Source organism: Sciurus carolinensis, chromosome 10 (genome assembly GCF_902686445.1).
Source record: "Sciurus carolinensis chromosome 10, mSciCar1.2, whole genome shotgun sequence".
In the NCBI taxonomy this organism is placed as follows: domain Eukaryota; kingdom Metazoa; phylum Chordata; class Mammalia; order Rodentia; family Sciuridae; genus Sciurus; species Sciurus carolinensis.
The window spans coordinates 24,968,504-24,995,209 of record NC_062222.1 but is presented as its reverse complement, the minus strand read 5'-3'; the positions used below and the strand labels follow the sequence as shown (position 1 = coordinate 24,995,209).

General features: G+C 34.9%; 1 protein-coding gene across 1 annotated transcript in view; it reads left to right on the top strand.

Moving 5' to 3' along the window:
• The window catches only part of Iqcm (IQ motif containing M), a 319,309-nt gene that overhangs the window by 238,287 nt on the left and 54,316 nt on the right, over positions 1 to 26,706 (top strand). Inside the window, 1 exon segment of the mRNA XM_047565986.1 lies at positions 13,429 to 13,590. Within this exon segment, the coding sequence (XP_047421942.1) occupies positions 13,429 to 13,590 (162 nt within the window).

Here is a 26,706-nt window from a genome sequence, read left to right as displayed (position 1 = left end):
GGGGAGGTCTCGCTGGTCAATTCCCCTCCTAGAGGTTCCCCTCAGTCCACAACTACCGCCTGGGCAGGGCAGCCTTCCCAGGCAACATTCCCAGGGGCCCGGACCTGCCTCCTGGCCAGGAGCCTCACCCTTCCCAGACGAGTCTCCTTAGGTTGTCCGTCCTTAGAGAAGCTGCCCGCAGTCCTGGAAACCTTCGCTCCGCCCCTCAGCTTGTCTCTGTGTAGCTCTTTCAACAAAAGGCGCCTAGTTCCCCGGATCGGACCGTGCTTTGCACCTAATCGCCTGGCTATGCAATCCCTCCTCTGAACAGCCACTTGGAGCCTCGTACATATGCTCCAAGCCCCAGTGACCCGCCACTCTCGCCTCTTTCTCCAGGCAGCCACCCCGGTGTTCTGTGTGGGCACTTGGAGATCAAGCAACTCACTGTGCACCTCCACCTCCTCAGGACAGCCCCCCCCGTCCTGTTCAGGAGGTTGCCGAGTCAAATAGCTCGCCGCCCACTCTTCCTCTGGCAGCCGCTGGAGCCCCAGCAGGTTGCTCCGAAACCAAGCGCTGTGCTGTGGGGCCTCCTCTGCAAAAGTTCCCCCGCTGTCCATGTTTACTGCTCCAGCGGGGGGGAGGGGCGTCTCACTGACCAACTCTACGTCACAAAGTTCCCTGCGTTCCGGGGCTACCGCCCATCCGGCACGCCTCCCCAATGGGAGAGACTCATCCGGCGGCTTTGAGTTGGTCCCAAGTCACTCACTATCTCCTCTTTTGAATCCTGAGTCCTGGAGCAACATTGAAATGCAGCTGCCCTCTAGTCCGCCATCTTGAAACCCCCCTCATTCATGTTTCTTATGCCCGGGCTTTGTTGAGCTTCTTAGCCCTGTAAGTTTATTGTTTTCATTAAATTCGGAAAATTTGATGTTATTAAACAAGATTTTCTGTTCTGTCCCTACTCCATTCTTCTCCTTAGGGGACTTAAGTTAACAAGTATATTAAGCCCCTTAATGTTGGTTCCAGAGCTCACTGAACCATGTTTACAAGTCTTCTTTCTTTGTTTCATTTGCACAACTTCTATTGCTGTATTCTCAATTAACTCATTTTACACATTAATCTCTTCAAATGTTTTTATATCTCAGACATTTTTAATGTCTAGATATTTTATTTTAGTCTTATTTCATTCATGTTTCTACTTAACTGGTTATTTTTTCTTTCACCTTATCAAATATATTCAATGTGTTACAACTTTTAATGTCATTTTCTATTAATTCTATCATCTGTGTTATTTGTGGGTCTGTTTAGATTAATTCATTTTTCTTCTCAGTATGGACTGTATTTTCCTGTTTCTTTGAATGGCTGGTAATTTTATTGGATATCAGACCTTGTGCATTATGGCTTGATGATATTTATATTGTAGCCCTATAAATACTCTCATACTTGTGATCAATTTCTTACAAACCAATCTAAAATGACTCACTCTCTTGTTTTTCTCTAATATCACTATGTCCTTTTCCTGTGTTACAGAAATAATAATTTGTATGTATTTATTTATGTCTTTATTATCTATCTCATATCCTATTAGACCATCAGCTCCGTGAAGAAGTTATTATTCCTATTACCTAACATAGTATCTAGCACTTAATAATTACTCAATAATGAAAAACTAATTTTAGGTTTCTTCTATTTTAACATGATTAATTTAACATTTTGTTTTGGGGAATCAGTGTTCATGACATTTAAATAAATGCAAAATATAAGCTGTCCTTTAGGGTTCATACTTTTGATTGTATGGAATTGTTAATGTTTATCTTGAATTTATTTTAAAGAAATTTAAAACAGTATATTTTGCTCTGAATTCCTTAATGAAATGTTCGAAAATGAATGCTTCATGAGAATATATGTGTATGTTCAATTTAGAAGAAAGCATAATGTTTCTAGTTTGAATTTTAACATGAAATTGATAGCTAACTATATAATGAATAAATGAGTAAATGGAAGACCCATAATTTCTTTCAACTATTTCCAAGAATGATTGAAATTAAAGTCTTGGGACATGTAACTAGTCTAATTTCAGTTTGCTAAAAAAATTTCTCAAGTTTCTGTCTTGCCTGTGTATTTTATTGTCTGGTAAAATGGCACTTTGCATTTAAATTATTAAAAATTTTAAAATAAGGCATGTCATTGACACATATTTCTATTGTGTTCAAAATATTAAGTAATTATTCATACTTGAGTCAACTAACTCTTTTGGATGGAGCATATAAGAAAGAATCACGAATTCAATTATTTATGGGCCACTTAGCTTGCCACAAAGAATCTGTTCTGTTTCATTGCACAAGTATGAATCCCTTTTATAAAAACAGCTTTCTCATATATGTCTCAATGTCATAAGTACCACTAAATGAGAGTGAATTGCGCCTTCCAAATTTCTCATGACACCTAATAAAGGAAAAATATATTTTTAGAAATTGAATTCAGTAACATAATTTCACCTAAAACATTACATATCAAAATGTAATAATTCGTATATTTCTTAGTTCTTGGTGACTTCTCTGAAATGAAGTAAAATTTTTGAGGGAAAAATGTTTGAATGCCAACATTATTGTTCAGTAAAGAGAATTGTTCTTTAGTTTGTAGAACTGATCTGAATCTCACAGAATTAGGTGTAAGGGAGTTTTTTGTTTTTATTTTTGTTTTTTTAAACTAGATCAGTAGAAAAATCATATGACAACGTAAATTAATGGACAGTTGCATTTCTCAGGGGGAAAATAAATGTTCCCTTTTATTTCCAACAGTGATTCTGAGTACAAACATCAATATAGTCTGAAATATAAACATCCCTCCAAAAATCCAATGGAAGATTCTAGATTTGGGGTTAAATTATCAGAGACACAGCAGTTAGCCTGTAACAAATGGGATGCATAAGTAACAATTTGGATAAAAATGCTGAAATGTTGAAACTTTTTTTTTTTTTTTAATTACCCAGTGAAGATAGTAATTATAGTAAGCACAGGCAAGTTTAGCAGCACTATTAAACCAAACCGGGTATAGGGTATCATTTTGATCAGCAGGTGGGACCTGTATGTTTGATGTGTGTTTGTATGCATGTGTGTTGCTGGGGATTAAACCTGGGGCCTTTTGCATTCTAAGCAAGAGCTCTACCACTGACTTCCCCAGCCCTGTATATTTGATCTTATAATTTTCCTTTGTTAGAATCATATTTTTAACATGAAACCAGGTATCTGGTTTATTATATTGACCTCAATCTTAATTTCTAACTCAGATACCTGGAGTATGGAATATGTATAAGCTTAAATGCATGGTAACTAATATGAAAAAAATGTCTAAAACTCAGAAATGTACATAAATACATACATCTAAACACAGACACAACACACTTCCATGAGTCTTTAAAGGAATCCAGATTTGCCCTACCTTGTTGCCTTGTTCAGTATTCAGTCATCATTCTCTCAAGCTTATGTTTAGTTAACATTAAGTTTTGAACCAAGGAGACGTTGATGTGCATGCTCTAGAAGGACTTGTCTGTAGGTTATAATGTTCACAGAAAAAACGGGTTGTCAATACAGGGTCTCTTAACTAGGCTTCAGAGTTAAAGAAAAATATGAGCCTTGTAACTATGAGCAAATCACAGTATATTAAAAGTCATTTTATATGTGATGCTTATAAAAGGTATTTCTAAGTCAAAGAGGAGTGATCATTGATGGGTAAGGGGGTCATTTAATAATAGTCCTTCTTTCCTTTCTCCCCTCCCTCCATCCATCCCTTCCTTCCTTCCTTCCTTCCTTCCTTCCTTCCTTCTTACCACCTCCTCAGGGCTCCTCCTTCCCTCCCAGGGTTTCACACATGCTCTGTCACTGAGCTACATCCCCAGTTCCCAGGTTACTTTTATCCAGTCAAATTCATCTATTTTCTTTATTTTTATACTATTTCTAAAGATTATCTCAACACTTTTCCTAGACTTTATTATATGAACTTTCCCCCTATTTCCTCAAGACAATATGCAATATGTTGGGTTCATATTTGTTACCAATTTAACTAATATCTCCTGTCAATTTGCCATGGACTACTAAAAAACAATCTGTTTATTATTTCTGCCAATTCATTTTATCTTAGTGCCTGTTAATCTGTTTTTCTTTAGTTTCATTATATATATTTTTCTTAGAAAATTCCCATGAAAATGGAGATAGCAGGTCTCTAATTTTCTTTATCCTTTAAGCTTGTTATCCTATGAAATAAATTAAATACAGTGCAGTGGACCACATACACATTTATAAATTACATAGGCCTATCTTTATTCAAGCAATTAATCTTGGTCTTTTAGAAAAACCCAAAGGGAAATAACCCAAGGTGCCTTATATTTCCAAGAAACAGTATGCACAAAACATTGAACTTTTGCTGTTTTCTCCCAAGTGCAAATTGTTAGGTAAACTTGTTGGTAAATATTTACTTAGATGTAGGTACAGCTTAAAATAAGTATTTCTATATTATGTTAAAAGTGTGCTGCTTACAAAAATTATGTAATTAGAATTAAGGAAACAAAGTTGTCCTTCCAAATACCTTTAATTCACCTGGAGAATGGAGGAAGACAGCAGAAGTATGTACATGTACAACCTTTTCCATTTTTGTTGGTAACCAAACCTCTACATTGTTGGAGGGTAACAATATGCTTGGCGGATATTGAAAGCTTTATCAGGGCTTGTTCTGTGTTGGTTTTGGTCCTTCTAAAGAGTACTCTTAGAAATTTAAATACTTAGATATTTCCTAATTTATCAAAAACCTATAGTGACATCCCACCCATAAAATGAGAAAATCATGTTATACTTCCTTTTACTTTCCTCCCAAACATCTCCCTAACTGTAAAAATATCTTATAATTAAAAAATGTTTTCAAGTTTTCTACTTTTCTGCTTTTTCTACAAGTCTTTTTAGTTTTCTGTTCTTGCAGTTCTATATGTTTAAACAAGTTCAAGGCTTACCATTTCCTGCCTCCCTCCCTTCCCTTTTCTTCCTTCCTTTTATTTTACCATTGATGACTTCATCCTTTAGTTCTGTAGTTTGATGCAACTTTGTTGATGGTTTTTTAATAAAATTTAGTATTTAGTTTAATTTTGTTGTATTCCTGGAAGAGATTGTGGGACTTGTATTTCCTATAAAATTTTTTTTTTTGAAATTTTTACACATGGCTTCATGAATCACACACAATTTTCTTAGAACATTACAGGCATTTTTCTTTTTTCCATTAGATGTTGTTTTTGGGCATCTGAAGCCAGCTATTATCACCTGTGAGAAGTGATTTGGATTTCCCAAGGATACTTTCTATATCCTTGACTTCATTAAGCTTTATCCTTAAGTTCATGATCTTTTTGATGTATAAACTTGACTAGGCTGTGATTTCCATTTATTCAATCAAACTCTAGATGGATGTTGCTGTAAAAGGATTTTATATATATGATTGAAGTCCATAATCAATTGACTTTAAGTAAAGAAGATTATCATGGGGCTGGGGCTACAGCTCAGGGGTAGAGGGCTTGCCTAGCATGCACAGATCCCTGGGTTTAATCCCATGCAACACACACACACACACACACACACACACACACACACACCAGATTTCCTAGATAACCTGGTCAGGCCTTGTATAATCATTTGAAACATTTTAAAAATAGAACTGAGGCTTCCCTAGAAGAAATTTTGCCTGTGACTCCTAACTTCAGTCTGGGCACAGAAGTCCTAGCCTGTCCTTTCTGATGCTCTGCTCTAAGCATTGAGGACTTGCTTATCAACCCCCAAATTGAATACACCAAACCCTTGCAGTATATCTTTTAGTATCTATCTCCTATAGTTCTGCCTTTAAATCATTTGAACACTGACTGATACAGATTATCTAAAAATGTATAATTGGATAGTAAGCAGAGGCTAGAAAAGTATTGAGAAGCCTGATAGAAAAAACCTAGATTGCCTCCAATCTTGAATGTTTGTGACTCCGCTGACAAGGAAGTAAGGAAATGGTAGAGAAAGCCTGAATTACATTAGAGAACACCTGAATCTTAAATCACTAGTAGAAATATGGAAGTTAAAGGGGTTCCCAAGAAGGAAGAGTAACGTGCTCTTAGAAACTGGAGAGGACATCTTGATATTTGGTTACAGAACAATTAATTAGTGGAGTTGTATTCTCCAATTATGTGGGAAGTATAATTTTCAAGTTGTGACCTTAAACATTCATTCCCTTTGGGGAGATTCCTAAGCCAAGAGTTGAAAGTGCATCCTGGTTTCTTTATGCTGCTTACAGTAAAGGTCAAGGGAAGGACTGCAGTTTGAAAGAACTGTTAAACAAAAAGGAAACAGGACTAGAAGATTTGGAAATACTCAACCTATTTAGATTGTGAAAGGGGCAATAATAGAGAAATTCACTGTCCTGAAAGCATGCCCTGGAGGCGTGCCCTGAGGAAGTGGCAGGATATCCTTTTGCTAATACCCTAAAAAAGATCAAAAAGTTAGAAAATGTAGTCACACAAAGGCTGAGTGCACTGAGAATAAATGGGTGATTCCTAGGTGCCCTTAGTCATTGAAGCAGAAGCAAGGCTTGGGGATAGGACTATTCAGGAGAGACTGGTGGAGAAGCCACTGACCTGAGTCACTTCCCACAGCACTCATGGAGAACCACAAGATTTGGGGGAATTTTATACCAAAACACTGCCAACTTGAGCCCAAAGGAAATAAAAGAAGGCTACTGTATACTCAGAGTGCACAAAGAGAGAACAGACTACTAAAGCTACTCAGCTATAGACCCAGGTACCTTTCATGAATGCAGAAGGATGATTTAGAGGATAGAGCTGAAAACCACAGAGGATTAGTTCCATCCAGCCTTTGAGGTCTAATGGCGTCTATCCAACTTGGTTTTGAAATAACTTGGGACCAGTAGCCCCTTTTCCTTTCCATTTTCTCCCTTTTCGAATAGGAATATCTATAAATCTATCTCATTCCTGCTCTATGTCGTATTTTGGAGCAGATAACTTATTCTTGAGTTTCATAGGTCCATAGATAAACAGGAATTGATCCTGCAGATGGATTATACTTAGGACTTCACACTTACCAATTTTAGATGTATCAGGTTTTTGTTTTTTTTTGTTTTTTTTGTTTTTGTACTGGGGATTGAACTCAGGGGCTACTCAACCAGTGAGCCACATCCCCAGGCCTATTTTGTATTTTATTTAGAGACAGGGTCTGACTGAGTTGTTTAGTGCCTGTCATTGCTGAGGCTGGCTTTAAACTTGTGATCCTCCTTACTCAGCCTCCCAAGCCACTAGGATTACAGGCGTGTGCCACCACACCTGGTTAGATATATCAGTTCTAAGTATTCTCTTATTTAGGTCTGAATTTTATTGTTTCTGCCAAAATTTTCAAAGTTACTGGAGGATTTGGGAATTTCAACTAATGATGTACACACACACACACACACACACACACACACACACCACGCATACATGATTAAAAAATACCCCCATTGGGATATTATTGCCACTGGTACTTATTTATACATTGAAGCTAGGAAATTGGACATGTGTTAAAGAAGTAAAGTCTTATAATTATTAATTTGTTTTTACCCACCTTTGTTACAAAATGAATTTAGACTAATCTTACCTTTTTTATGAACGATGAGTAGGTCACGTTATAGACATTCATACTAGTGAATAAAGTCTAAATAAGTCTGGCAACTGAAGCCTATAAATGGTCCAGTTCTGTAAAGCAGCATATGTATTTTAAAGATACATAAAATAAATATAATAATTTGATATTCAGTTGGAAAACTACACCATGAAAGATTCTCACTTATTTGGAATTCTTTTTTTTTTTTTTTACTGTATAAAATAAGATGGTATTATTTTGCTTCCCCAATTTAGAAAGAGTTCTAAGTCATGAAAAGTGAGATCAGTCTTTTAAAAACTAGGTACACATATTTTGCATGTCAGGCTGCCATAATTGTTGAGCAAAGGCTTAGAGTTAAGCCTGTTATAGTTGATTGCATTTCTTTTTTTTTTTTTTTTTTTGCTGAGGGATTTAAATAATCTGGAAAAATAATACTTAAAATAATGAACTCTGTAATCAACTGCACTTTTGCCTTTGATGTACCTTTTTAATTGATAATAGTGAACAATCTAAAGATTGGTCAGCTTTCTCCCTGCCACTTAAGGAGAGGTATTGGTAAAGAAAAATTACGGAAAGACTAGTATTTGTGGAAAAACAAGAGAATGGGGCAGTTCAAAGTCCATTTAATAATAATTAAGGGTAGCAATGCTTAATTGGAAATTTTATGCTTCCTGTAAGAACCCAGAAACCACTCTGGACTCGGGAACTCACATATGAGAGTTTATTAAGCAAACAGGCAGAGCATTTCCCTACAGGGTAAGAGAGAAAATGAGAGGAAGAGAGAGAGAGGAGCACGAAAGAGAGAGAGAGGAGCACGCAAGAGAGGAGAGAGCGTGAAAGCAAGGAGGAGAGAGAGGGAAAATGGCAGGAGCTATTCTTAAGCAGTGGAATTTCCAGGGCTAACAGGGGACCAATAACGGAGAAGGGTACTTGCAGGCTGACTGATGAACCAATAGCTAGCTAGGATGTTCACAGACTGACAAGCTAGGTTGTAAGTTGGGAGGAGGGGAGCAGCTTATACTTCCAAGTGAGAGGTAAATTTATTAAAATACTCTTCCAAACAAAGTAAAAAAAAAAAGTCTAGTATATTATGTATGTTAAACTCAATAAAAACTACCACCTGTGCTCTTATCTTAAAATATTTCGTGTGACTGTATTATTCTTACAAGCGACAGTATTGTGACTGAGGTGGGAGGAGCCCCTGTCCTTGGTCTGTCACAGTGAAGTCCTATGAATGCATTTAATCTGACCATCTTGAGAGTCAGACCTTCAGAGAAAAAGATGGGCATATCTTAAAATAGAGTATTTAAAATTAATGATAGTACTCCTCCAATCATTTATGAGGCAACGTTTGTGTTACTTCCAATAGGCACATACACTTTCTTAAAAGAAAGAACATGCCCCTCCTAAGGAATACTCATAATTCCATTAGAATTATTAAAGTTATTTTGGTGTTTGGAAAACTACATGATTTATTTAATAAAGTAATATGATCTGTGTTTCTGTCTGAATTCCATGAAGACAAAGAGAAAGGGGAAAAGTCTTTTAACTTTCTAAATCAAGAAATGTTATTTAATTGTTTATGAGTCTAAATAATAAGGAAAAATATGTGAAAATAAAATTTAAATAGTAGGATATTTCTTTATGAACTCTACTCTGTTCCACTGAAGAAATAAACCTTTTGAAATAAATATACTTTGATTATTGAACAATTGAATGGCTCCAATTCCCTAATCATCTATTTTGTAGTAGATTTTTGATTGAATTTACAAAAGTATCTATCAAGATCATAATTTCCACATTTAGCTTTTGAATTATATAGTGAAGAACATTCTGGTGAAATTTACATGCACCCATTTTTGTGAACTGAAGGGATTTAGAGTAAAAATTTGCTATACTTCAACTTTTTTATTAATTCATGCCCTAATTTATATTATTTATTGTAAGCAGAGCATTAATGGACGTTTGTATTCTTATTTAAATTAAGTAACGTCAGTATTTAATTATAATGTGAGATCAGTGATCCTTGCTTTTATCCTTGTAAGTTATGTCATTCCAGGGCATATTTAACTTCCTTCTTAACCATTTTATTCTGTGGTTTTGAATCTTAATGTTTTCCTCTGTCAGTGATCTTTAACACCTTATATTTCAGCTTAAAAGAAATTAGCATTAAGAAAGTTTCATTATTTTAAGAATGGGACAGCTTTAGATTTACTTTCTTTTATCTAAGGCATATGTAATTTTTCATATTGATAAATTGATATTCTTAAATTCACTAATGAACAGAAAAAAGCTTAGATAAAAATGACATGACAAAAAAGTATGACATTCATTTTCTTCAAATCAAAGAAAATGAATGCAACATAACCACATGGTGACAAGATATTAAAAGTAGAGCATTTAGAAATTGACCATTTACAGTGGATTATAGATTATTTGTCTACCAGTTCAAGCTCATGTATGGTAACCTTATACTGAAAAACTCCTGTGACTGAGCAGTGTCCATAAGAGTTAGATTAGCATTTTAATGAATGCATAATATTCACAGTAGAAGAAAGTCTCCATTACCTGTTCCCATCGTTTTTAGTCTGTGATCTTGGTGTTAGCATGAAGTACACTTTTTTATTCTGGAGATAAATTTGGCCAGTAAGAGAATGTGGGTAAAAGGAACTGGTGATTCAACATTTACCACCACTTAAATTTTAGTGTAGACATTTTATTTGCCTGAAATTGAAGCATTTGTCTTTATGGAAAATGAAGTGCTTTATTAAAACTAATCAGTATACTCCTATCAAATAAAGTTACTAAACATCAGTCTTAAGATGAAGGAATTAGACATGAATGCTCTGGAATGCAGAAGCCTTAAGTATAATGTGGTCCTTCGCAGTGAGCAACCGCAGTTACTTCTCATTTGTTCTATTTCATTCTTTTTTTTTTCTTTATGAGTTCAGAAACAAGCCCTGAACTATTTTATTTCCTTATTTTGTATATCATGGAAAACTTGGGGATGGTATCAAGTTTAGATATGGGATTTCTTGTGATGTAACTTTCTATCCTTTACCTCCTTCACGGCTAGAAAAGTCACCCACTGCCTGAGGAGCTCCTCTGCTCAACTTCTTGAAGTTTGACTAGGGCCAAAAATTAATTCAGGGTTTACTCTTCAGCTTTACATCAGGCCTAGCTTCCTTTTCTTCTGCTGATATATGAGGAAGGGGAATCTAGAATCTGTAGGCGATATATTTAGTATCTCTACATATCTGAACATATGTCAGGATGTTTGGTTTTAGATTTGTTTTTGTTAGAAGAGAATAATTTTTAAGTTTCCCATTTTAGAAAAGAAACAGAGCCAGATGTGGTGGTGCACACCTGTAATCCCACCAACTCTGGAGGCTGCATCAAGAAGATCATCAGTTCAAAGCCAGCCTCATCAATTCCTCAAGGCCCTAAGTAATAATTAGCAAGATCCTATCTCAAAATAAAAACTTCAGAAAAGTGGGGGCAGCGAGGGATGTGACTCAGTGGTTGAGCACCCCTGAGTTCAATCCCTGGTACCAAAAAAATAAAAAATAGTAAAGAGCTCTCTAATATATTTTCTAATCAAAAGATATAGCCAGATTGGTGTTGCATGCCTATAATCCCAGCTATTCTGGAGGCTGAGGCAGTTCAAGGCCAGCCTATGCAACTTAATGAGACCCTGTCTCAAAATTTAAAAAAAAATTAAAAGGCTGGGGATGTAGTTCAGTAGCAGAGCCCTACTGGATTCATTCCCCAGTACCAACCACCAAAAGAGAAAAGAAAAAGAAAAGAAAGAAGAAATACATATTTATTTTCAACTCAATTTTTATTATTGCTGCAATAATAGTGGAAGAAGATTAGTAATGTACACATCTAGTATTTATCATTTAATCCCGACAATAACTGAAGAAGTTAACATTATCATCTGGAGATAATTGAATTTGTTTAATATTTCAAATTCTACTAAAGATGGTTCAAAACTAGAACGAAAGACTGACCCTATGAGTTTGAGTCTAGCCAGGAGGCAAAAATTATGCGGCAATTTGAGCAAGAACAGTTTTTAACTATGATAGGGGTTGGAGTAACTGTGATTATTTTCTAAGGCATGACAGAGAACTCTACAGAATTGAGAATGGCAGATATAGGTAGTGGCTACTAGGATTCTTTCTGAGGCACACTACCTATGGAAAGAACAAGTTTTTAAAGAAGGCCACTTGCTCCCACACTGGGGTCCAGAACTCCTTGCAGAAGATGTAGCTGTGGCTCAGGAAATGGAGGAGAATCTGCTGAGGGGACATGCTAGTTGATGTCATGAAAAGTTCCTTTTGTAGGTTTCTTGAGGAAGTTGTCCCTAGGGAGCTATCACACAATGGTGCTCATAGGAAGCGCATTTGTAGGAAGGTCCTATACATGGAACTCTCTAGGAAGCTCCCTGTGGTGAGAGAGGAAGGGTGCCCTCGAGGGTGCCAGGGAAGCTGTCCTGGCCGACTGACCACTGTGTACCGCAGTAACCTGCCGAAAGAAGCAAGTCAGGACCAAGAAGAGGCCCTTCATTCTCTACTTCCCTTGACTGCCCTCTGTGGTTGGCACCTGAAATAATGCCACATGGCAGGGGCATGGTGGGGTTTGGAGCAGTGAGACAATACATTGATAGCTGACTCCATGCCAGTTTCAGAAAGTAGAAATCTGCTTTCTTAATCATTATGCCATGCTGCCATTTACTTTACCAGAAAATATGACATTCAACAAAATAAAGGCAAATAAGAAGAAAGGAAGGAAGGAAAATGTTCCAAGGTTTAAAATGGAGGTTTGCATTAGTATCTCTGTGTTCTTTGAAATGTTTCTTAGGTAGAGGCACTGTAATTGCTGAGAAGACTGCTCCATTGAATTTTAGGGAGCTGACTTAGCAACCAGAAATGGAAATTGCAAACTGGAGGACCAAAGGCAATAGGCAAAGATTTTTTTTCACTCTGTAATTCAAATGATTTTTTAATTCCAGTTTTCTCATTTAGTTAATGCAGGTTATGTTTAATTGAGCAACTGGGAGCTTCCTTAAATATCCATATCCTACCTGATGCATTTATGGACAGATGTAGGCAAGTTAACTTCTCTGGGTCTCAGTTTTTCACATAACAGGAAATTATAGGACCTACCATATTGGTACATTATGATAATTGAAAGTGTTAATATTTTTAAGCATGGGAAGAAGTAATTTTTGTATCTAAATATTTGTCAGATGAAAAAAATCAGTTGCAGCTTGTGCATTTTTATATTTTCTTAAAAACCATAGACTAGGAATATCAATTCTTTAAGCATTTACAGTTTGTGGAATTTTACATTTACTCATAACAATTTTGTAAGGTTAATCTGATTCCATTGTTTCATAGCAATTAAAAATAAAAATATATCATTATGTTAAAGACTGTACAATGTGAATGCTGTTCATTGGTGATTTTAATTTTTTTCCTGTAGTTTTAACAAACTGGTAGCCCTTGAAGATGAAGTTAGTAAGGGCTTTACTCTTTAATTTTTGCAAGGAATTATATGAACAGTAAGAGTGTTGATAAAGAAACTTTGATGACAGAAAATCTATATTTTCAAGGTAATGCTTAGTTTTTAAATCGTTCAGTAGCTTTTAATTTGCATAACCTAAACATGTAAGATATTCTGTAAAAGTCTAAAACTTAAAAATATCTTTTTAAAATATTCCTTCTTTCTTTCTTTCTTTCTTTCTTTCTTTCTTTTTTTTTTTTTTTTTCAGATAAGCCACAAAAATATCCTGAAGTGATCAAAAGGGCCAGTGTAATTGAACTGTTATTTACACTCTACCCACCTCAGGGTGCCCATGTGGGTAACAAAGGTAAACTAAAGTCAACCTGGCTGAGACCCATAGTAAATGGAGAAGAAGGACATAAATACATAGGTAAGGTGTTGCACTTGTTATTTGTATAATGAGGAAATGATACTTTGTGCTTGCTTACCTCTTATTTATCACTTGGATGAGGTTGGGTGTTACGTAGTAGGTTCCCTTTACTTCATAGGTATTATGTCTGCAATTTTAAAACTCTCTGTTTTGTGTTTTGGTGCCTCTGCTAAATTTTGGAAGCACAGTATATTTACCTGTCGATGGACAGGGCTTTTTCCACTTTGGGATTACTACAGGTAGAGCTGCTATGAATTTTTAGGCACAGGACTTTGTGTAGATATGTACTTGCCTTTCTCTTAGCCTAGTGTTTTCCAAATCGATTACACCATGTTCCCCACCCACAGAGAGGAGTTACGTTTCTTCCACAGCTTGTATAATCAGTCTTTCTAATTTTAGCCCATATAATAGAGATATATTAGTACCCCATTGGGGTTTTAATTTGAATTTCTCTAGTAAACAATGAAAGTTGGCATTTTTTGATGTATCATCTATGATGAAGGGTATGTTCAAATCTTTTAACCACTTTATAGTATTTAGGATTGTTATTAAATTTAGAGATTCCTTGAGATATTCTGGGTACAAATCCTTCAGTACATATGTGCTTTGCAAATGTGGCTCACCTTTCTTTCTTTTAATAGTATCTTTTGAAGAAAAGTTTTAAATTTTGATGAAATCCAGTTTATCCTGTATTCTTTTATGATTTGTACTTTTATAGTCATAACTAAGAAATACTGACCAGACTTGGGGTCACAAAGGTATTCTTCTAGAAATTATGTATTCTTCTAGAAGTTTTAAATTTTATATTTCAGTGTACATTTGGTTTTGAATAAACTTTTGTACTTGATGCAAACCATAGATTGAAAATTTGTTTCTGTATATTTATATCTAAATTTTCTAGTAGTATTTATTGAAAAGAATTTCTTCCTTTGAATTAACTGTAACTTTATACCAAGAAGGTATATGGTTGGCTAACAAGCACATGAAAAAATAATTAATATCATTAGTTACTAAGGAAATGGACATCAAAACCATAGTGATGTACCACTACTTACCTATCAGAAAGGCTCAAATAAAAAAAAATTTAAATCTAAAAAGACGAATCTGGAAGGATATAGAGCTTATGTTGCTAGTGGGAATTCAAGATAGTATAACTGCCTTAGAAATATTTTGAGACTTTTTTAATAAAATTAAATAAATCCTCACCATAAAACTCAGCCATCCTACTCCTAGATCATTATTAAAGATTAATGAAATCATTTTTGTACACAAAAACCCACACATGAATGTATATAACTGAGTTATTCTCAACTACCAAATGCTGGAAACGACACAAATGTTCTTCAGTTGGTGAATGGGTAAACAAGATTTGTTCATCCATACAAATGGAATGCAATAAGCAATAAATAAGCTATAAATAAGAGGGCGTGATCAATTGATGAACACAGCAGCATGAATGAGTCTCCAGTGCATCATGATAAATGACAGAGAAAGAAACCAAACCCTGAAAGCCACGCACTGTATGATTACATTTAAAAGGTAGTTTGGAAAAAACAAAACTGTAGGAGCAAATGTCAGGCCTGTGATGCCCAGAACTTAGGCTGGTGGTTGAGTTGTGCTACAAAGAGGCAGCATGAGGGGATTACACGAACGGGAGGAGCTGTTCTGTATCATGCTTGTGGTTGTACAAAGTCAAATCCCATAGAACTGTACAACCAAAGCAGTGAATTTTACTATCAATAAAAATTTTAAAAACTAAACACAAAATAAAAAAAAATTTCTACCAGTGAGCAAACATCTCCATAAAAGATGTGCACTATTACTTGTCATTAGGGAAATATAAATTAAACTACACACCTGCCCAAATGGCTAAAATTTAAAAGACTGGCCACACCAAGTATTGGCAAGCATGTATGCCAACTGGAAAACTAATATTCTTTTAGTGCAAAATGTAAAACACTTTGCACAATATTTTGACACTTTCTTAAAAAATTCAACACACACTTATTGTATAACCGGATCGCTACGTGCCTGTGTATCTATCCATTCAAAAACTTGTACCTTAGTAGTCCTAGAATCTATTTTTGTAAAAGACTCAATCTGGAAATAACTCAAATGACAGATGAATTGATAAACATGTTGTAATGTTTCCATGTAGAATACTAAGCCATAAAAAGAAAAAATCTTGATGCTATTGATACATATATTATCTATGAATTATAAAATAATTGTGAAAGAAGCCAGGCAAAAGCGAGCACATACTGTATGATTTCATTCCTATTAAATTCTAGAAAATTCAGGCTAACCCATAGTGACAGAAGATCTGTGGCTGTGTGGCAATGGGGGTTAGGAGTGGGGGTGAGAGGAGTGAGAAACAATGGGGGAGAAGCATCAGGGTGACGGAAATGTTTGTCATTTTGATTGTGATGATGGTTTCATGTATGCACACATGTCAAAATTCATCACATGGCACACTTTAAATATATGTAGTTCATTGTTTCTCATTTATACCTCAATAAAGCTATAAAAAGAAAGTTGAAAACTTAAGATAGTGAAGGTTTTATTTTGGCAATATTTTTTAAAGAAAATTTTCTCCTTCAGTTTTAAAACTTGCATTTTATAACTGATTTAAAGAGAGACATGAGTTTTGGGGGTGTAGCTCAGTGGTAGAGAGCTTGCTTAGGATGTGCAAGGTCTTAGGTTTGATCCCTAGCACTGCAAAATAATGTTAGATGATAGATGATAGATACATAGATAAACAGATAGGGGCAAAAATTCAGTGGAATCTCATCAGGCTGATGCATATTAAGCTCTTTGTAAGTGCATAGTTCTGTGAAAGCCCAGAGGAAGTAAAGAAAGAAAATTATGAACAAAGAATATCTTAAGTTGAAGGCTTCAGGTTCTGGAAGCTGAACAAAAACCCTGGTTACTATTTATTTTATGTTTGCAATTGTCCACCTAAAATTACCAGAACATGACTATTTCATTCTACAGATTCATGTTTGTTATTTAGAGCCCATTTGCAAATATTTGTGTTACATAAATATAAAGAAAACATGCAAGTGGCTTTATTTCATAACTTGAAGTCTCTGTCTTCCAAGTTTTTATGCTGGTCTTTTCCTCCTCTGGGTAAGTGACCAGAGTCTTGCATCTTTTTGAATTACAGTTGTTATTAAATTGACTGACAAGAGAGTTGAAGCATTTGCCATGAAAAAGATTGGTCTGTTACTGAAGTGCTTTCTGAAACTGAATAACTCCCTAACTATAAACATTTTAGGGAAGATAGCTCTGGGAATTTATGATGTGTTCCAATATTAATACTCCACAATGTAAGCACTGTTGTTTATTGATTTCACTCTGTAAGTTCAGAGATGTATCATCAGCAAGAACGGATGAATAGTTAATAGAGTTACAAATGCTCTGTAAATGACTTGGGTTGCTACCAAAACTTCTAGGATTAGGACCATGCATTCTCTAAAAATTTTCCTGGTATATCCATGTTTTCATATCCCATAATTCCTGGAGTGGCTTGAATATAACTGGGATGCTGCCCGAGTCTGAACTTTAATTTGCTTAGGCACAAAGAATTTCTCCAAAGTGATATAATTTTATGATCTTAGTTTGAGTAAAAAAATAAATAAATAAATAAAAAGTCTTTAATTTTTTTCCAGAGATATATGTCTTGCTAGACTTATTTTTAGAAAGGCTGTTTTGGAAAGCTAATCTTTCGTCATGTTTTTGCTGTTTTTCCTTATCTATCTGTCCTTGAGCTACCCTAACCCCCTGGTTTTGCCACAAAAATAGGATTTGTTCCTATCCCTCCTTCAGCTTTCATGACCTTTGTTAATTTTCAGCCTGAAAGTTGTAGATTATAGTAAGTAATAACCTAGCCCTGCAACTCTTGGAATTCAAATAGAGATACCTTGAAGGTGTAGGTTAGCCATTATCTTTCAAGGAAATCATTTAGAGAATACAAATGGATGATTAAATTACTTTCTCAAACCAATGGTCCATTTTAACTGAAATCATATTATTGTATTACTATAAGGTTTCTAATTAGTTCAGATCCTGAGTGATGAGCAAAGACTTCTAGTTCTACTACACTTTTTATATATCATTTACTACACTTCGTATCATAAATTCTACTTGCCCTTACACCATATGCTTACTTAAATTATGTAATTAATACTGGAACCTGATTCCCTAATCACTGTTCTGTTACCCATTAAAAGAGTACAGAGTATCCTTTTATGTCATTCAGTTTGTTCCATGGCCTTTAGGCAAGATTTGATGCATATTAACCAAATGAGAATCTATCCCATCTTTAATGACTGCAGCAATTACACAATCGTCCTTAACAGTTAAGTCTGATTTTTGATCATCTTTTTCAGAATGACCTGCTTTGCAACATCAGTAACATGAGACTTTCTTTTCTTATACTCTCTTTATTGCAGGTATAACATTTTCAGTATTCATAAAACAAAAGGTATACATAGGTTATGGCTTTTTTTTCCTAGACCAAATTAAATATTCTCAGGAAGCCCATCTTATAATTCTTGATGTCTTTTGGAACTTCTCTCTAAACAATTTTTTTTTCAAATCAACTCATTCCTTTTAAGTGATAGAGCTCAGAATAAGACATTATAATCCAGCATATGTCTGATTTACTGTGAATATAATCTTAGCTACCACTAATTCTGCTTATATTTTTGTACCTTTTTAAAAACTCAGTGTACATCCCAACATTTACTTGGTTTTCTAGCAATAATTTTTATCTGAATTTTTGTTATATTTTCTTGTGTCTATTTGATATGTGTATAATTTATTTTGCCTTCTTACATATACTCTCCTGCTTTGCCCTGGTTTTCCTTCACTTGCTTAAATATATACATTTATTACTCCTGACATAATTAACCTAAATTTTGAACCTATTCTTTGAGGTTTTCTATAGAACAGTGGTAATTCTCCAGGATTAATAATCATAAAGTGAAAAAACTCAAATTCTGATTGGAAAGGAAATATATATAAATATGGAAATATATATAAATACCATTTGTATCTGCTCAAGCATAGGAAATGACCTGTTAAAATTTAGATAAGTTTAAATGCACTGTGGTTAGTCCAATGACATATTTTGCCTGTAGAGTATCTGCTTGCTTGAGGAGAAGATTTCACTGAAGAGTCTATTTTAGATCCAGTGGGACTTGTTTGGGTATATATCTGTTCATCATCTGTTTTGCCCACCGTACAAGTCTCAAGAATATGAGTCTCCATGCTCATGTTCTCTAAATTCTACTTGGTTTCCTTTGTTAATGGCAAATGAAATGAATGTTCTGTCATGTTTGGGGAAAATGTTTCATGTTTACATGGTTCAACTGGTTAAATCTTTACACACCCAGGGTACTCACAGGAACCATCCAAGAGAAAGATAAAAGTGTTATGCTGAATCTGGTTAAAGTTTTTCAACTATGCTCAAGTTACTAAAACTTCTTCAGGATGATGAACTAGGATTTCCTCCTTTAGTGGAATGAATGTGTGCTATGCGAATCCCAGTTTTCCTTTTACTTCAATGATGAAATCAGACATGTATCTTCCACCCCAAAACCCAGCTTAATCAAACAGGTAGCAAGCATTTGGGGAGAAGACATTAAGAGGGCATCACGTCTATAATGTAAAGGAAACAGGTTGCATGTTTCCAACAATTTGCCACCTGATGCTGGATTGCTCAGCTTTGCACAATGAAAATTGGAGGATTAAAGTTTCATTATTATTTCTGTATATGTTTACTTAACAACTCTTAACAGAGTCCTCCTGTATGTTGGCAAGAAATCTTGAGGAATATGTTTAATTCCTGCCTTCACAGGTCCAAAGCATGGTCAGAGTTTTTGCTCAAGTAGGCCCAGTGAGAAGTGCTTTTGGTTCATGGGTCAAATATAATGCTACAGAATGAAGAAGTCTGCAAAAAATCTTGGAATTATATCTAGAAATGACAAAGGATGATACTAGCCTTCAATATCTGACATGAAAACACAAAGCTGCACTCATTGTCCACTATGTAAGAGAGAATTATGTATTGAAGTACATTCTCTCAGGGCAAAGCTGATTGATGACCTTACAGAGGGATTTTGAGAAATATAGAAGCCAGTTTCCAAGATGGCCCCAGTGATGTATGTGCTCATGCTTTTATATATTGTCCTGTCACATTGTATCAGGGTTGGCCTGTGTTACCAACAGAACATAATGGAAGTGATGTCACATTACTTCTGTGGCCAGGTTGTAAAATGTTATCTGATTTTTGCCTTGTTTTCTTTGGGATAAGTGTCTCTGAGGAAACTAGCTGCCATGTCAGGACACTTCAGTAGTTCAGTTGAGAGGTTTATGTAACAATGAACAGAGACTTTCTGCCTACAGCCAGTGAGGCACTGAGGCCTGTGTGTGTAATGCAACATGGAAGTAGAGCCACCAGGCCCAGTCAGTCCTTTGGATGACTGCAGCCTCCTGAGAGACCATGAGCTTCTCCATGCCAGATTCCTCACACTCAGAAACTGTGTGAGATAAATGTGTGTTCGTTGAATATTCCAGTTGCAATTTTTACACAGCAATAGATAACTGATGGCTGTAGCATCTGAATAAATGATTAGTGGCTTTTGGCAGTGGGAGTAAAATGACAGTTATGAGTGTGGTTACTTAGGAAGACTGAGTTTATGATATACTTTCAAAAATGTGTTACTCGACTAAGATATTTTGTTCACTGGTTAATTTTCAAAAGTTGGCTCTCACTTGTTAATTGGCTTTCAGAAGTGTTGAACTTATTTGTCACTGATTGACAAAACAGGTTTAAAACTGGATCTGGGTTTTTTTGTGATCATGGCTGTAGAATCATAATTGACTGATTCAAGAGTTTTAATAGTTTCAACTTGTTACCTACCAAAGCTGTAGAACCCTTCGTTGGCTCTTCTTAGGATTATGGGGAAATGTCATTCTCAATAAATAGGCACATGAAGAAAAAAAGTTAGAGATTACATGCTCATTGACATCAAATAAGCAATAAAATATAATTGTCTTAGAAAAGGTAATGATTGCATCTGGCAGCATTAAGAGGTGATTTTCTGGAGAAGAAGATGGATGAGTTTGTTAGAGCTTCCAGGTAGAAAAGGGAAGGAAGTGTTGCAGGCAGCATGGAAGAGCATGGGGACTGTAAGAAATGAGTTTTATCTGTTTATACTGCTACGCAACCTAACACCAGACTCATTAAGACAGTGGTTTTATGAAGTCAGATAGATTGGTGATGGTATAAAGTTGGACAGTCAAGAATAATAATTCTCTGGAAATATATGCCCTACTCAGACATTTTTTAGATCATTTATGACTTTGCAGTCTTAGGTTCCTTTCTCTCTCACTCTTATACATACATGAGTAATTAGAGACTTTGCATATATAAATAAATTAAAAGTGATAAAATCATGCAATATGTAATTAGGGTTTAGGGTAACCCATATACTAAAGGGTGTTTTATGTAGTAAATTCAGTTTTTTTTTCAGAATACAATAAAGAACTTGGAAGTTGTTTTTTTTTTTTTTTTTTAAAGTGCCTCTAGCCTGTCAAAATTGACATAAAAAGAAAATCTCTTGAAGCCCACGGGATGTCTCACTCAATATCCATTTACCCATACTTTAGATACTAGAGAAACCATATTCTTGTTGGAGAGGAATTTCTCATAGAGCTATGGTGCTCAGCTTTTATACCCAATATCCACTTTATGTAATGAATATTTTGTAATTTAACTTCTGTTTTTATGAAGTGAAATACACAACTAATTCAAATACAAATCACCTACACACATAATTTTACATATATGAAAATATATAACTATATACTTACATATCCATAATACATATATAATAATAAAATATCATTTATATACTATATAACATTTTATATTTAAAATTAATAATATTTTTACATGTGGAAATTATATATGTAGATAGTAATATATGTTAGAAATATAAATAAAAGAAAAAGGCAGTATGAGAACATGTACTTTAATATATAAATGCCAAAGCATGACTATACTAGAAAACCTAATAAAATAGTCATATGCTTGCAGCCATACATATGACACATCATAAATGTGACAGCTACAGATATAGACTGATAAAAGTGTTTTATATTGTCGGCTCAAAGACTTTGAAAAGTATTGCTTTTGGGGGTTGTAATTCTCCAATTGATGAACAATTCTTAGTAGAGTTCTGAATTTGACAGTGTATGCTTGGGTTTTACATTGTGCTTGTGTTCTGTAAAGCTTGGTGTGTTTTAAAACAGTGCTAAAAAATTCTTGTGTTTATCTGTAAAAGGAAGTTGGGTCCTATGCTTATAAGTATAAACAGGATTTTCTCACATGAAGATACAACAGAATATTTTAAACTTGTTTAGAATGTGGGATATTTCTTTGTTGCATAAGACCAATCCTTTTCTCAAAGGACATTAGATTCCTATCTAATACGTTATTTGTGCTTATCACAATCACTATGAAAACCAATACCATATACTTAAAGTTTAAAAATTCTTCCCTAGAGACCCCATCTGGTAAAATTATCTGCATCAAAAACAAATATTTAAGTCAATGTGTTTATACACACACAAGCACACACACACACACTTGAAGTTATAAATAAAATAAAATATATTTTAAAGACAAATATCAATTTTAGTTTGAGATTGTTGAGCAACACATAAACATGGTTGAAAAGCTTAGCAGTTTCTGGTATCTACTATGATTATTGTGAAGGTTAATTACATGTGTCAACTCGACTGAGCTAAGGGATGCTCAGGTAGCTGGTAGAATATCACGTCTTAATGCGTTTGTGAGGGTGTTCTCAGGGAGATTAGTATTTGAATCAGTAGACTAAAGAAGAACTTCCTCACCAATGCAGGTGGGAATCTCTTAAGGTCCTGGATAGAACAAAAAGATGAAGGAAGGACCAATTGCCTCTCTGCTTCAGCTGGAGCATCCATCTTCTCCTACCTTGGGCAGTGCCCCTGGTAATTGGGCCTTTGGACTGAGACCAGGACTTAAATGATCAGTCTCCCATTTCTTAAGCTTTCATTCTCAGACTGGAACCCACTGGTTCTCTGGGTTCTCAGGCCTTCAAGTTTGTACTACCTAACCAGCTTTTCTGAATCTCCAACTTGCAGACACATTGTGGGCTCTCTTAGTTTCCAGAATAGCATGATCCGATGGTTCATGATGCATCACTTTCCCTACACCTGTATGGATTCTAATGGTTTTATTCTTCTGGAGAACACTAATGCAATCATTATGATGATACAGTGATATAGTTAATTTAGAGTTATCTTTTCATTTCATAATCTTATAAGATTCAGAACTGTATGTTTTGTGTGCATTTTCTCATTTCATCATCATCTATGTGATAAATGTTATTATCAAACTTACTGTGCAGAGGAATATCTCATATCCCATCAAGGTGAAATAACTTGCTTGGGGACATGGAGCTGTTGGGCAGTGCAACCAGTATTTCAGCTCAACCATTTGACTCTAGAGCAAGCATTTACCACTTTATACTGCAGTAAATATGGTGATTTATTTTGGATGATCTTAAGTCATCATGAAAATATTAAATTATGATTAATTTATTCATTTAGAATTCAGTAAAGTGTGTATAACAACCTACCTTAGCATAATAATGCATACATGTTTATTTATAAGGATAGTAATTATAACATTGTAATTATGGCAAATGTTGAAACAATGTAAATGCCAGTACTAGAGGGATTATTAAATATGTTGTGGTTCACAAATTAGATGAAATTCTGTTATTAATATTGATAGGAAAATATCAAAATGTATTTTAATGTAAAACAGTTACAGAATAGCATCGCATGTATGACATATTAATATATACATAAAATGAATGTCAGAACAATATAATTTTAATCTCTAGATTTTGTGAATCCTGTGGACTTTGCTATTTGAGTATAGATGATTTTTCAGAAAATTTTACATATTCCATACATTTTTTGGTTTTGGTACCAGGGTTGAATGCAGGGGTCTTAATTTCTGAGCCCTTTTATTTTTTATTTTGAGCAAGGTCTCACTAAGTTGCTTAGGATCTCACTGAGTTACTGAAGCCGGCCTTGAACTTGCAAACCTTCTGCCTCAGCTTCCTGAGTTGCTAGGATTATAGGCATGTGCCACCATGACTGGTGTATATTTCTCATTTAATATTAATAAAGATTTGGGACTTAAGAAATTCTGAACTTCTCTATGTATTTCATATTCTTGAATTTAAAAATAAAAATATCTAGTTTTGTATAGTTCTTTGTTCATGAATTTACCTTTATATTATTTATTTATTTATTTATTTATTTATTTATTTATATTTTGGTCGGGGGGGGTGCCAGGAATTGAACTCAGGGGCACTTGACCATTGAGCCACATCTCCAGCCCTATTTTGTATTTTTTAGAGACAGGGTCTCACTGAGTTGTTTAGCACTTTGCCTTTGCTGAGACTGGCTTTGAACTCGTGATCCTCCTGTCTCAGCCTCCCCAGCTACTGGGATTACAGGTATGTGCCACCGTACCTGGCTTATTTTCACTTAAACTACACCAAAAAGACTATTTCTCTTGTGAAAATAAAACCATCTCTACAAAAGGAGAAATAAATAGGGACATTTCATAATTTTATTTTTCAAAATCATTTAAAATGGGTATGTATCTAAAACTGCATTTTACTCATTTATATATTTATAAATAGGGACATTTCATAATTTTATTTTTCAAAACCATTTAAAAGTGATTATTTATCCAAAACTGCATTTCACTCATGTGAATATTTATTTGGAAAATTTCTTTCCCTAATGGTTCTATAAGCTTTTGAGAATACCTAATTATCCTTGTTCATTACTGTAATTCTCACCACATATTAGGTACTTCTACATTAACAATTTTTTATGAAATATAACTATATATAAAACATTAGGTACATAAAATATTTTTAAAGCAGATAAACTATTCTTGCATATTAAGGATAAAAACATTTTTATCCCATTAATGTATTAAAGTTACTTTTGTTTGCTCTCTCCAAATTCCTTCAGTGATTACTATACCATCATATGTCTGTAATATAGTAAGGCTTATTACTTTAACATTTAAATTTTTTATTTAATAAATAAAATATAAGTTAAACATTATGGAGGCAAAAATCCAACATGAGATAGGAGCATTATTTATTCACTCCACAAATATTTATTGAATGCCTTGTGTTCAATACTCTGTGATAGGCATGAAGGGGATGCCAAGGTAAATAAAATATCTTCCATCTCGTGTGGTTTTGGTTTAGGCTGGGGAACTGATACATATACATAATTAACTACAGTAAAAGATACAAACTGATGAGTGATGTAAAGCAAGTCCATACTGAGTGCTCTGTTGCTCTGCTAAGCAGTCCTGAGAGGAGGAAGGGAAGGCTTTTTGACACAGAGGAGGAGGAGGAACCTGTATGGAGGCCACAGGCCTCTTCAACAGTGAGGCTTCTTCACTGTTATTCCACACTCAGCAGGAAGATTCTCCTCAATTAAGACATTCAGATAGCCATAACCAACACTTCTAACCTTACAACAATAATTAAAATTAGTTTGCTAAGGAATAAACCCTACTTCATTATACAGTGATCAGCTAGTGTCCTAAACATTGATATTTTCATGTATAAATTTAATACAAGGAAGAATTAGGGAAATTTGATAATTGAAAAAAATATTAGCAAGACTGGGCATGGTGGTACACACCTGTAATCCCAGGAGCTTGGGGGGCTGAGGCAGGAGGATTGTGAGTTCTAAGCTAGCCTCAACAATTCAGTGAAGCTCTAAGCAATTTAGTGAGACCCTGTTTCAAAATACGAAAAAAAGCTGGAGATATGACTTAGTGGTTAAGCACCCCTGGGTTCAATCCCTAGTAACCCCCCACAAAAAATAAATAAATAAATAAATAAATAAATAAATATATATATATATATATACACACATATATTATAATAATATAATATAATATACATATTAGCAAGATATTAAATATCTCTAATATAACTTCTCATTATTATTTTGGCATAGTTTATTCCAATATTAAAAACAAACTATTCATAACTATAGAATACTTAACCTGGGCCAAATGGTGCATGCCTATAATTCCAGCTACCTAGGAGGCTGAGGCAGGATCACTAAATAGGCAATTTAGGGAGACCCTGTCTCAAAATAAAAGTATTGGGAATGTAGCTCAGTGGTAGAGCAGCCCTGGGTTCAATCTCCAGTACCACACACACAAAAAAAGAAAGAATAATATAATATTTAAACTTGGAGGGTATATTACATGTCATTTTGCTCAACTCTCTTTATTTTTATTAAGAACCAATTAGGATATTAAAAAGTATCATTTTAATTGAAGATCTGAGGGTACAGAGGCTAACTGGCTTGTTCAGGATCGTGTCCTTAATTATAACTGTGCCAATGATTCAAGTTCAGGGTCTCATTAAACTCATACTTCACTCTCACCCCCCACCTGCCTGCCACAGATGCTCTCTAAAAAATCCTGAATTTTTATGCAAAGCAGTTTCTCTGGGCAAAGTAAGCAACACATTTGTTTAGCTACCAGTCTTTATTTTTCTCTTTGTTTTCCTAAAGATTAAAAATTGCCTACTGATTTTGTCCTTTGATATTTTCTGAAGCAAAATCTGAAAGAAGTACTACCTGCTCCCCCTATTGCTCTGTCTTGGGAGTGGAGGTGAGGCAAAGGCCTTGGACTAGGGCAACCTCAGGTTGCAAAATCTTTGCTTCCTGTGGTCTCCTTGGGTTCCAACCTCTTTGGAAAGTTCCCATGATGCATTTGGGGTCCCTTGAATCTGGTTTTGCATGCCGGTTTTAAGCTCAATTCCTTTCCTTTTCCAATTTACACAGATTGCATAATAGGAAATAGCACTTTATCTTGAAATCTCACCTAAAACGAACACTGATCCTTATTAGATGTAAACTATGTTTAAGCCAAAAAATCATTTAATATTCCCAGGAGGTGAATAGCGACTCCTCTCCCCCCCAAGACTGCAGCAT